Genomic DNA, 12304 nt, shown 5'->3' with positions numbered 1-12304 from the left:
CTTTGTTTTGTGTTTTAGTTCAAGAGGATGTTGAACCGGGAACTGATGCATCTGTCTGAGACGAGTCGCTCTGGAAACCAGGTGTCTGAATTTATTTCCAACACCTTCTTAGGTGAGTCTGAACCTTCTTTTCATGGTCTTCATAAAATGATTGAGGCACATAAGAAACCTCAAACCTGAGATTTGTAGTTCATATACAAGGTTGTTTAGAAAGTTTTAAGTTTGAAAAATCATGTAATAGACAACTCTCATATTTTAATTGCATTTAGAATAGAATAGAATAGAATAGAATAGAATGTAGTCTTTATAGCCACACAGCTTGACAAAGAGACATTTTTGCAATGCATGTGTGACAGTTACTTGCATAGTCTAAATACGGGACATACTGAATTGTATGATGTGCAATGTACAATACAGGACCAATAAAACCGTGCAGAACATACAATGCGCAAATATGCAAATATAAAACACAATCTGAAATATTGTGCACCACTATACATACTACAATACAGTACAGAACAGATAATAAATCGATATAGGGAGATTCTCATTATAGATTCAGTTTGTATCTAATATCAGTGTTCCCATGGTCATGGAAAACTGAAAATATCAGGGAATTTAAAATGTTGATTTCCAGGCATGAAAAAGTAATGTAAATAAGGAGAATATTTAAAAAAAAAAAAAAAAGAAATTGGAAATATTTATATTGTATATAAATATTCCAGTTTTGCTCTGCTCTAAATTATTTAATTAGAGAGGTATTGCTCATTGTGAGTGTTTCTGTAGAGTAAAACTTGGTAAAAAAAATAAAAAAAAATTGGTTTAACCAAATGTTTCCTTTTTTTTTTTAGAAACCTAGTAAAAATGGTTTCTAAAAAAATATTATCTTGTAATCATGATCAGAAAAGGTCATGGAAAATTCATTGAAATTCTTTGGGAGCCATTTAAGATGCAGTTTCCTAAATGCATGGTGTATTACATTTCATGAAATTAACATTTTATTTAAATAATAAAAAGTCCTTGCACAGTTATTTAAAAAAAAATATATAGGTGAAAACCATACTACATATGGTGATGATTGTGCAGATAGACGCAGTCTTAAAACAGATAGCTAGGGAAAGGGGGCTTAATCATAGCTGAACGTCTTGTGGTTTACTGGTTTCAAACCAGTTTGATCTGGTCTGTGTCTGAGTTCTACAGCAAAAGAGAGAGAAAGAGAGAGAGAGAGAGAGAGAGAGAGAGAAGAGCTGAAACTGTAGTGTGCGTCAGATGACACAGGGTCACTGTACTCCCCTAACCCTGCCGTTCAGAGCCCTGCAGCCTACACAGTTGCACAGTCATCAGCAGGGAGATTTTAAGAAAAACACTCTTAATATGCAGTGTGGTACTCAAAGCTCGCAGGCAGCTCAAGCTCTGTTGATAAGGAAACAACAGATGTTTTGTCAGATAAGAAGGGATAGATGTGGTTCTGAGGTTCATAGACAGTAGCTAGAAGGAGAAAGGTATGAATAAACTGTGGCATAAAATGTTATTGAGTAAGTTTAGGGAAAAAATTAAAAAGATTGAGACAGTAGAGTGGAGTATTGTGTGTGATTTTGCCAAGTAGGACCTTTTGCTGGTCCAGAACGACATTTTCGTAAAAATAACTCGTTCTAACTCGCTAAACTTAGCCCTGAACCTAATATTAACTACCCCTACAACCAGAAGGAAATAATAGATTTAGAAGAATGTTGTTTAAGCCCCAAGCCTAGACCTAACACTAACCCTAAACCCAACCCTAAAGTCTGATTGTTGGGAATGTTGTTCCAGGATCAACAATGATGTCCTGGCAAGCTTAATTTTCCATGTGGTGACTTCTTAATGAATAATACACAAAGTTTGCTTACTGTTTAGGAGAACATCACTGACTGTTCTGAAAGATCTCAAAGATTGCAAACCTTTCTGAATAGACCAGCATGTTTTAGATGTTGGTGTCCCCAAGCTACTTAACAAGCTTAACCAGAAGACTAGGTCAACCAGCTTCACCAGAAAGGCCCTGCGTGGCTATGCTTGTCCACTAGCTAGACCAGCCCTAGTCAGCATAAACCTGCCTGGAAACTAAGCTTGTCCTTTAAGCAGAGAATGCTTAGCTGTCTAATGTAGCATCTACTATTGAGAAGTCCTTGTAGGTGGCTTTTACAATTAACTGATTTAATTTGAAGAACTGAAGGCACGATCTAAAAAGTCACTTGTGAATTGAGTGTGCGAGTGCTAACTTTAACAGTTATTTTAGCATGAGTAACAGGCCGAAACCTCTCCCCCTCTAGATAAACCGAATGAACTGGAGATCCCATCGCCCACTTCAAAATCGCGGGAAAGGAAGAGAAGGCAGCAGCAGCTTATGACTCAGATTAGTGGGGTGAGGAAAATCACTCATGGGCCTGGTCTTTCAAGCAGCTGCAGTACGGCCCGCTTTGGAGTAAAAACAGATCATGAGGACTTGCTCTCCAAGGTACAGTCTTAAAAATTATTGCTTCACGTAACAGACCACTTTTTGCACAGATTTTTTTGGCACCTTTGTTGAGTTTGTACAGTTAATGGATGTATATCTTCTTTTGGCCTTCCAGGACCTAGAAGACATCAACAAGTGGGGTCTGAACATCTTTAAAGTTGCAGAGCATTCTCACCATCGGCCGCTGACCTGCATCATGTACGCCATATTTCAGGTAAGGACACAAAACAATGAGCCCATCTCACAAACTAAAGCCCAAAGAAACTGAAACTGAAGAAAATGCTGGGATATGTTGTCTGAAATGAAACAGAACTAAAGTCTGTGTCATTCCTGTAGGAAAGAGACTTAATGAAGACATTCAAGATCCCAGTGGACACCTTTGTGACATACATGATGACTCTTGAAGACCACTACCATGCAGATGTTGCCTATCACAACAGTCTTCATGCGGCTGATGTGGCCCAATCCACACACATCCTTCTGTCCACACCTGCACTGGATGTAAGAGATTCTTATACGTATCTAATAGATATAGTTATTAGTGGTGATTGCTAACCCTAAGTATGAACTATGGCTCATACTTAGAGTTAGCGATTAGAAGCCCTAAGTATTAAACTTTGGCATGTACCCATCCCACACTGTTTGTGCTACGGATATGAATGATATCTCAAATCAAGCTAATACTTTTGGAAGTGATCAAACTTAATATTTGTCTCATAATAATATAACAAAATCCTGGCAACCACCCACAACACCATAGCATCATGGCGGTGACTTCTGCACAGGCTAACAGTACTCAAATATTCTTCAGAAAATGAAAAAATCAAGTTAAATATGTAATAATATATTAAACTACATATATCCGTCACTGTGGAGTATTACTTTAGCATGACTCTTTAACTTCCTATGTATTGTCTCTACTTTTCAGTATGAACACTCCATTCTTTCTTTTCATCGAGTCTTTTCATCAAGGAATTTTAGCTCAATCTTTATTTTTGTGTGGCAGTTTTCACATTTACAGCCAATATCAGCTGTTTCTAAACCCTTCAAACTGAATTGTTTCTATACTAACTTGATGCATGAGCCCTCTAATCCCTAAACAATGTGCAATGTTGTGTCTGTAGCTCATTTTTAGTGAATAGTTTTTTCTAAGCCAAATACAACACTTGAAAAGACAAAGTTGGGTAGTATTAGCAATTTGTCTTTTATCCGTAGACTGTTTTATTGGGTGAAAACTATAACATTGCCATTCAACTTTATTATTCACAGGCAGTTTTCACAGATCTGGAGATTTTGGCAGCTATCTTTGCAGCAGCCATCCACGATGTGGACCACCCAGGGGTCTCAAACCAATTCCTAATTAATACCAGTGAGTGTGGACTTCTTCTCCTCCTCTCTTTACTTATTGAGAACTGTACGTCCTTATGAATCCAAACTGCTGCCGTTATTGAAACTCAAACCAGATGGAAGAACAAAGCTTCAACTTCATGACTGTTTCATGTCTTTACTGCAGACTCTGAGCTGGCCCTCATGTACAATGATGAGTCTGTTCTTGAGAATCATCACCTAGCTGTCGGATTCAAGCTCCTGCAAGGGGAAAACTGTGACATTTTCCAGAACCTCACCAAGAAGCAGCGACAGAGTCTGAGGAAAATGGTCATTGATATGGTAGGCAAAAATTTTTCACTGGGTCATCTGATGTTTTTTGGGGGCACAAGACCCCCCACCCACCCCCCGCCTCCCAGGCTTAACTTAAAAATTAAGAGTAGCTCTTAGCTTGAGAAGCTACTTCCTCAAAACTGACTGTTACATGTTTAATCTGAAGTTCCCATCTCTCTCAAAAGGTACTAGCAACAGACATGTCCAAGCACATGAGCTTACTGGCTGATCTAAAGACAATGGTTGAGACCAAGAAAGTGACCAGCTCGGGAGTGTTGTTGCTTGACAACTATACAGACAGGATACAGGTGAGTCCCTGCTTATGTGTCCTATTTTAATTTGGCTCTCTTGTTGTGCCCTTAATAGCGATTAATACTTCTGCATTGAATATACGGCGTAAGTTATGCGTAGCTACGGGGGTTATAGCGTCACTTTTGGTTGTGTACTCACAGAACGATGCAGACACACCAACGCAGCCTACGGAGTAGTTTCGACGCAGAAGTATAAATCGGCCTTTAGTCATAGTTCTTAACACAGTTGTGCCTCTCTTTCTAGCACTTGTTCCTCAATAACCTTCAATCTTCAATGTCCTGTCTCACATTATCCACAGGTCTTACGCAATATGGTTCACTGCGCTGATCTCAGCAACCCCACCAAGTCCTTAGATCTCTACCGACAGTGGACGGACTGCATTATGGAAGAGTTCTTCCACCAAGGTGACCGAGAAAGAGAGCAAGGCATGGAGATCAGCCCCATGTGTGACAAACACACAGCTTCAGTGGAGAAGTCCCAGGTGGGATTCCAAATAATCAATCACAATCAAGTCATATCAATTGGTCAAGTCAAAAAACAAGGATGTCTTGGGTAGCTAACAGCCTACAATACCGAAATCATGTTGTCTTATGGTCTGTTTGCTTGCTTGTAGGTTGGTTTCATTGACTACATCGTACACCCACTTTGGGAGACATGGGCAGACCTGGTGCATCCAGATGCACAGGATATATTGGACACTTTGGAAGACAACCGGAACTGGTACCACAGTATGATACCACAAAGTCCTTCGCCCCCCTTCTACGAGCTGGGAATTGACGACGAAGACAAGTTTCAGTTTGAATTGGAGGTTGAGGAAGGAGTCAAGCAGGATACAGAGAAACACTTAGACGCTGACTGCATAGAGATACATTCGCCTTCGTCTGCTGAGACGTAGCACCTCACTACAATAGCTGCTGTGATAGCCATATTTGACTGTAAAATAAAGTGGAGAAATATTATTCTCATGCTGACTGAGAATCCCTCAGAGGAGCACTGTGTCTTGGGACTCTGCTGTTGTTACAGAGCACAAAAGGCAAAGAAAACATCCTCTGGAATCAAGTTGGAATTTGCAGGCATCCATTCAAGTTGGACATTGCCAAAAGAGGATGGTCGTACCGAAAGTGCCCATCTGATTGAACAAGGAGTGCCATAAGCTGGAATTTTATAATCAGAGGTTTACAGACTGATCTGAATGTGGGAGTGGGTTTCTGTGAGGGAAAAATACTGACCCTCGTATAAGAGGGGGTTTTACTACAATGTCAAAGTGACTTTGTATACTTTTTGTACTTGTGTGTTTTGTGACTTTTTTTGGTGTCACATAAAACGACACTTTTTAACACGTCAAATCAGAGGAATGTTATCATGCTGAAAGCAAAATAATGGACATTCCATGCGTTTATTGGGAATGCAGTCTTCCTAAGTAATGGACAATAGAATAATCTAATTCTTGTGCCAGCATACTTAATTCAGATAATACAAAACCTTTGTACTTTGTAACAAACTGCTTCGGTTTTTAAAGGTGTTCTTATAAAGATATTCTTCTGGTTAAATAATGTGATGTTTTATGTTGTATTCATTAAAACTAGGATCCAAAGTGTCCAGCACTGTAGTGGTGGCCCTAAAGGAATGTTCTGGATTCAATACAAGTTAGGCTCTATCGACAGAAATTTTTACTAATAATTTCGATCCCTCTGTTTTAAAAAAAAAATCCCAGTTATAGTAGTGTAGATATGGTCAAATGTAGATATGGACAAAAATCACAGTTACAGTAAGGCACTTGCAATGAAAGTAAACGAGGCAATGTACTGAAGCCCTGTTTACTTCTAAAAGCAAAAAAAAAAAAAAAAAACCTGAAATGTGAATTTCATAAAAATTTTTTAAAACAACTTGCTTAAAACATGGACTTCCTTAAAAATGTATTGGAGTTAAAAAGTGTACCTTTTAGCTTGGTATTACTGTTCTAGGCAGAAAAATGTCTTGTTATTCATCACTAACATGGTCATCACAGGAGTTGGAAATATGTAATTGCTTATTCCATTGCTAGTGTCGTACTGTAACTGCATTTATTTTCTTTTTTTTCTTTTTTTTCTTTTTTTTTAAGTTGAAATCATTTTCTGTGGTAATCAATATCATGACACAAATGCTGTCAAAATAATTTAAGTAATGAACATGGAACATTCCTAAACCACTTTAATGTGGGAGATAAACATCCCAACACTTACAGTAATAGCGATGTTGAAAAGATTTATAGCTAATTGTTTTTTTTTTAAAAAGACAAGAATAATCTATCATAAAATGGAAACAATTCTCTTTACATGTGTTATTCCTTCTCATCTCATTTCCTAGAAGCTAACCTTTTAACCATTTTCACAAAATGCAGCCAACAATAAACCTCAATTACACAATCACTGATGTCAAACAATTCAGTTCCTCTTGATGTTTGTGCTTACTGGTCAGGAACGGGATGTGGTTAATGCACATCACTCAGACCGAGATTGGTCTTTAAATCACTTAATTCTAACTGATCTTTATAAGCATCTCTCTCAGTTTCATAATGATATGTTTGTTTTTGCTTACCCTTGGTGTCAATGCCTCTTTTTTCAACCTTGTTATACCAACAAAGGACTATTAGTCAAAGAAGCCTCAATACAACTGGCCGCAGTTCAGGTGACATTTATTATGTGTAATTTGCCCAAATCCCATTTACAGTTACGATAGAAGCTAGATATACTGTGACTCCAGACTTTGTCTTTTTTTAATCATGTTTTTGTCATTGCAAAGCTAATGAACATGGACACTGTAGAACATCTGTGATTTCACTGGTGGAATTACTCTTACCTTTACTATTATATTTATTGTGATATTTTCATTTTTATTATTAAGGTTGTGTTACACATTTAATTACTTGTTCAAAAAAGAGAAATAAATAAAAATGTTGATTTCAGTTTGTAATTGTTTAGTTGCTGTAATTATGTTGGATATTCCATGGATAGGACAGGATAGGATAGGATAGGATAGGATCCCGTGAACATCACGTGACACTTGTGTTAACTTTTTCAATTGCGCTCATGTCAGGAGCTATGAAAGCATTTTTGGAGTACCACAAGACCTTTGCAGCGTAGAATCAGTTTGACATCTAAGCGGTTGTTGTTCCAGAGACCAGCCTGTGGAAACCCAATCCATGAGGGCCACTGGAGGCTTTTGTAGGGCCGCAGGTCCAGAGGAAGTTATTGAGCTTCTACATGTCAAAAACTTTCTCTTCACAGAACTGGCTCAACTTCCTGTTAGCAGCAATGCTCGAACTGATTCCAGTCTTATGGGGGGTACCCACCCCTTGAGACTGTGGATTGATCCGTACACTATATTTGTTAAGTTAGGCTATCTGCAGGTATCAGCATATCCAATTTAATACCTTTTAATACCCTTTTGAAGACCTTTTCAATCATTCACATTCTCTGTTCCTCACTGGTGGAAAGTGCTTCCAACAGATACCAGATATATGCAGCTCTGGAAAAATTAAGAGACCACTGCAAAATTATCAGTTTCTCTGGATTTACTATTTATAGGTATGTGTTTGAGTAAAATGAAAATTTTTGTTTTATTCTATAAACTACTGACAACATTTCTCATAAATTCCAAATAAAAATAATGTCATTTAGAGCATTTATTTGCAGAAAATGACAACTGGTCAAGATAACAAAAAAGATGCAGTGTTTTCAGATCTCGAATAATGCAAGTTCATATACATTTTTAAACAACACAATACTAATGTTTTAACTAATGTTTTAGGAGTTCAGAAATCAATATTTGGTGGAATAACCCTGATTTTCAATCACAGCTTTCATGTGTCTTGGCATGTGACTTTATGCCACTCCTGGTGCAAAAATTCAAGCAGCTCTTCTTTGTTTGATGGCTTGTGGCATCCATCTTCCTCTTGACCACATTCCAGAGATTTTCAATGGGGTTCAGGTCTGGCGATTGGGCTGGCCATGACAGGGTCTTGATCTGGTGGTCCTCCATCAACACCTTGACTGACCTGGCTGTGTGGCATGGAGCATTGTCCTGGTCGAAAAACCAATCTTCAGAGTTGAGGAACATTGTCAGCGCTTAAGGAAGCAAGTTTTGTTCCAGGATAACCTTGTATGTGGCTTGATTCATGCATCCTTCACAATGACGAATCTGCCCGATTCCAGCCTTGCTGAAGCACCCCCAGATCATCACCAAATTTCACAGTGGGTGCGAGACACTGGCTTGAAGGCCTCTTCAGGTCTCCATCTAACCATTAATCGACCAGGTGGAGGATCGGCGATGATTTGGGGGTGCTTTAGCAAGGCTGAAATACTCAGCACAACATAATGGGAAAGGGAAAGTTCACCCAAAAATGAAAATGTTCTAATCATTTACTCACCCTTATGCCAACCCAGATGTGTATGACTTTCTTTCTTCTGTAAAACAAAATATTTTTAAAATAATATTTCAGCTCTGTTGGTCCTCACAGTGCAAGTGAATGGTGACCAGTACTTTGAAGGTGCAAAAGGCATTATAAAAGTAATCCATAAGACTCCAGTTGTTAAATCCATATTTTCAGAAGTGTGGGTGAGAAACTGACCAATATTTAAGCCCTTTTTTAACTGTAAATCTACACTTTCACTTCCACTTTCTAGAGTGGAAGTGACTTTCACGTTTACATTCAGAAACCTACTGGTTGTGGCTGGTCAAAGATGGAGATTTATAGTAAAAAGGATTTAAATATTGATCTGTTTCTCACCTACACCTATCATATTGTTCAGAAGATATGGATTTAACCACTGGAGGCTTATAGATTACTTTTATGCCTCCTTTATGTCATTTTTGGACCTTCTGAATTCTGGTCACCCTTCACTTGCATTGTTTGGACCAACAGAGCTGAGATATTCTACTAATAATCTTCATTTGTGTCAAAGCCGTACACACATGGAATGGCATGAGGGTGAGCAAATGAATGAATTAAAAATAATAGTAAATAGTAAATGAATTAATTTTCATTTTTGGGTGAACTATCCCTTTAATATTATTTATAACCTGCTACACTTCAAGCAGAATGTAGTACCTATAATACAAAGCTGCAATGTAACACTAAATGATAAACATGACATTTACAACATAAGTGTGTTAAGGCATGTTAAAAAATATTGATTTTGGGTTTAATGGACTGTTACCTTTCCTTTATTTATTTAAAAAAAAATGCAGTAATCTAAACAGAATATTAATATTTATTTATATTTACTTTATAATACATTAGAACTTATGTCTGTTCTATGAATATTTTCAGCATTTTTTCCTGTAAAATGTAGAAATATGTGTATGGGGGAAGAATTAGTGACGGATGGGTGATTGTAAACTAAATAAAATGTGTCAGATATTCTTTATTTATTATGTCCATTCTACATAAGTGTGCAACAACCAAGTGCATGTTTATTTAGTCAGAAAAAAACAGTTAACTGACCTACTCATATGGAGTTCTTGTATAGTAATTCAAGTCATGACTCAATTTACCTGCATTTAGTCAGCAAACTCAAGATGATAGTTTCCAGTTGATGTTGACAAGATTGTATGATTTTCAGTGCTTTTCTTCTTTTTTAATTTTTTTCTTATTATTTCACAAGCTGTATTCGTCCAGTCATTGCTATCAACCTCATTCAAATAAGGGTTGTGTTTTTTCGGTGAGTACTGGGGCATGTTTCCCTATGATATTCAAAATGTCACTGCTTAATTTCCCTCTGCCTCTCTCTCTCTCTCTCTCTCTCTCTCTCTCTCTCTCTCTCTCTCTCTCTCTATCTATCTGTCTGTCTGTCTGTCTGTCTAGCTATCTGAGTTAGAACTGACATTGGTAAATAATGCAAGCATATCCTTATGCTATAATTATAACAGGAGAGCATCATTAACAATTATAGTATAGGCCAATAACCTGTCAGTCATGAGCACTACCTTGTACACGTTACAACACATTACACAGTGCATAATAACAGTTTAAATTAATGCACAGATAAATAGAAAATCATATTCATAGCATACTCCGAAATATTTATACACTGTGTATCATATCAAACATTCAGAAAAAGGTTTCATTCACAAATATAAACCCTTTCAGAAAATTACAGTTCTTACCTGCTCATCTGTAATACCTGCCTGTCTGCTTTCCTCACCCAGAAAACCACAACTGATATTTTCTATGGATGCCTTTAACATCTATACTGACTGCACATATGACTCATGTGATATACAGGTGCATCTCAATAAATTAGAATGTCGTGGAAAAGTTCATTTATTTCAGTAATTCAACTCAAATTGTGAAACTCGTGTATTAAATAAACTCAATGCACACAGACTGAAGTAGTTTAAGTCTTTGGTTCTTTTAATTGTGATGATTTTGGCTTACATTTAACAAAAACCCACCAATTCACTATCTCAACAAATTAGAATACATCATAAGACCAATAAAAAAAACATTTTTAGTGAATTGTTGGCCTTCTGGAAAGTATGTTCATTTACTGTATATGTACTCAATACTTGGTAGGGGCTCCTTCTGCTTTAATTACTGCCTCAATTCGGCGTGGCATGGAGGTGATCAGTTTGTGGCACTGCTGAGGTGGTATGGAAGCCCAGGTTTCTTTGACAGTGGCCTTCAGCTCATCTGCATTTTTTGGTCTCTTGTTTCTCATTTTCCTCTTGACAATACTCCATAGATTCTCTATGGGGTTCAGGTCTGGTGAGTTTGCTGGCCAGTCAAGCACACCAACACCATGGTCATTTAACCAACTTTTGGTGCTTTTGGCAGTGTGGGCAGGTGCCAAATCCTACTGGAAAATGAAATCAGCATCTTTAAAAAGCTGGTCAGCAGAAGGAAGCATGAAGTGCTCCAAAAGTTCTTGGTAAACGGGTGCAGTGACTTTGGTTTTCAAAAAACACAATGGACCAACACCAGCAGATGACATTGCACCCCAAATCATCACAGACTGTGGCCACTTAACACTGGACTTCAAGCAACTTGGGCTATGATCTTCTCCACCCTTCCTCCAGACTCTAGGACCTTGGTTTCCAAATGAAATACAAAACTTGCTCTCATCTGAAAAGAGGACTTTGGAACACTGGGCAACAGTCCAGTTCTTCTTCTCCTTAGCCCAGGTAAGACGCCTCTGACGTTGTCTGTGGTTCAGAAGTGGCTTAACAAGAGGAATACGACAACTGTAGCCAAATTCCTTGACATGTCTGTGTGTGGTGGCTCTTGATGCCTTGACCCCAGCCTCAGTCCATTCCTTGTGAAGTTCACCCAAATTCTTGAATCGATTTTGCTGGACAATCATAAGGCTGCGGTTCTCTCGGTTGGTTGTGCATCTTTTTCTTCCACACTTTTTCCTTCCACTCAACTTTCTGTTAACATGCTTGGATACAGCACTCTGTGAACAGCCAGCTTCTTTGGCAATGAATGTTTGTGGCTTACCCTCCTTGTGAAGGGTGTCAGTGATTGTCTTCTGGACAACTGTCAGATCAGCAGTCTTCCCCATGATTGTGTAGCCTAGTGAACCAAACTGAGAGACCATTTTGAAGGCTCAGGAAACCTTTGCAGGTGTTTTGAGTTGATTAGCTGATTGGCATGTCAAAATATTCTAATTTTTTGAGATAGTGAATTGGTGGGTTTTTGTTAAATGTGAGCCAAAATCATCACAATTAAAAGAACCAAAGACTTAAACTACTTCAGTCTGTGTGCATTGAATTTATTTAATACACGAGTTTCACAATTTGAGTTGAATTACTGAAATAAATGAACTTTTCCACGACATTCTAATTTATTGAGATGCACCT

At 37.9% G+C, this 12304-nt stretch overlaps 1 protein-coding gene across 4 annotated transcripts in view; it reads left to right on the top strand.

The window, feature by feature from the left end:
• LOC127441055 (cAMP-specific 3',5'-cyclic phosphodiesterase 4B-like) overlaps positions 1-6015 on the top strand; it is an 87341-nt gene extending 81326 nt beyond the window's left edge. For all 4 annotated transcript variants that reach the window (XM_051698209.1, XM_051698210.1, XM_051698212.1 and 1 more), the window contains 9 exons: positions 19-112; positions 2307-2491; positions 2607-2705; positions 2828-2992; positions 3761-3860; positions 4005-4159; positions 4336-4458; positions 4761-4943; positions 5076-6015. In XM_051698209.1, the coding sequence (XP_051554169.1) occupies positions 19-112; positions 2307-2491; positions 2607-2705; positions 2828-2992; positions 3761-3860; positions 4005-4159; positions 4336-4458; positions 4761-4943; positions 5076-5357 (1386 nt within the window). In that variant the 3' untranslated portion in view covers positions 5358-6015. The remainder of the gene's footprint in view (positions 1-18; positions 113-2306; positions 2492-2606; positions 2706-2827; positions 2993-3760; positions 3861-4004; positions 4160-4335; positions 4459-4760; positions 4944-5075) is intronic.
• The last annotated feature ends 6289 nt before the right edge of the window (positions 6016-12304 follow it).

This window comes from Myxocyprinus asiaticus, chromosome 5 (genome assembly GCF_019703515.2).
Source record: "Myxocyprinus asiaticus isolate MX2 ecotype Aquarium Trade chromosome 5, UBuf_Myxa_2, whole genome shotgun sequence".
Classification (NCBI taxonomy): domain Eukaryota; kingdom Metazoa; phylum Chordata; class Actinopteri; order Cypriniformes; family Catostomidae; genus Myxocyprinus; species Myxocyprinus asiaticus.
The sequence above is the reverse complement of the archived record's forward strand: the minus strand, read 5'-3'. Positions and strand labels throughout refer to the sequence as shown.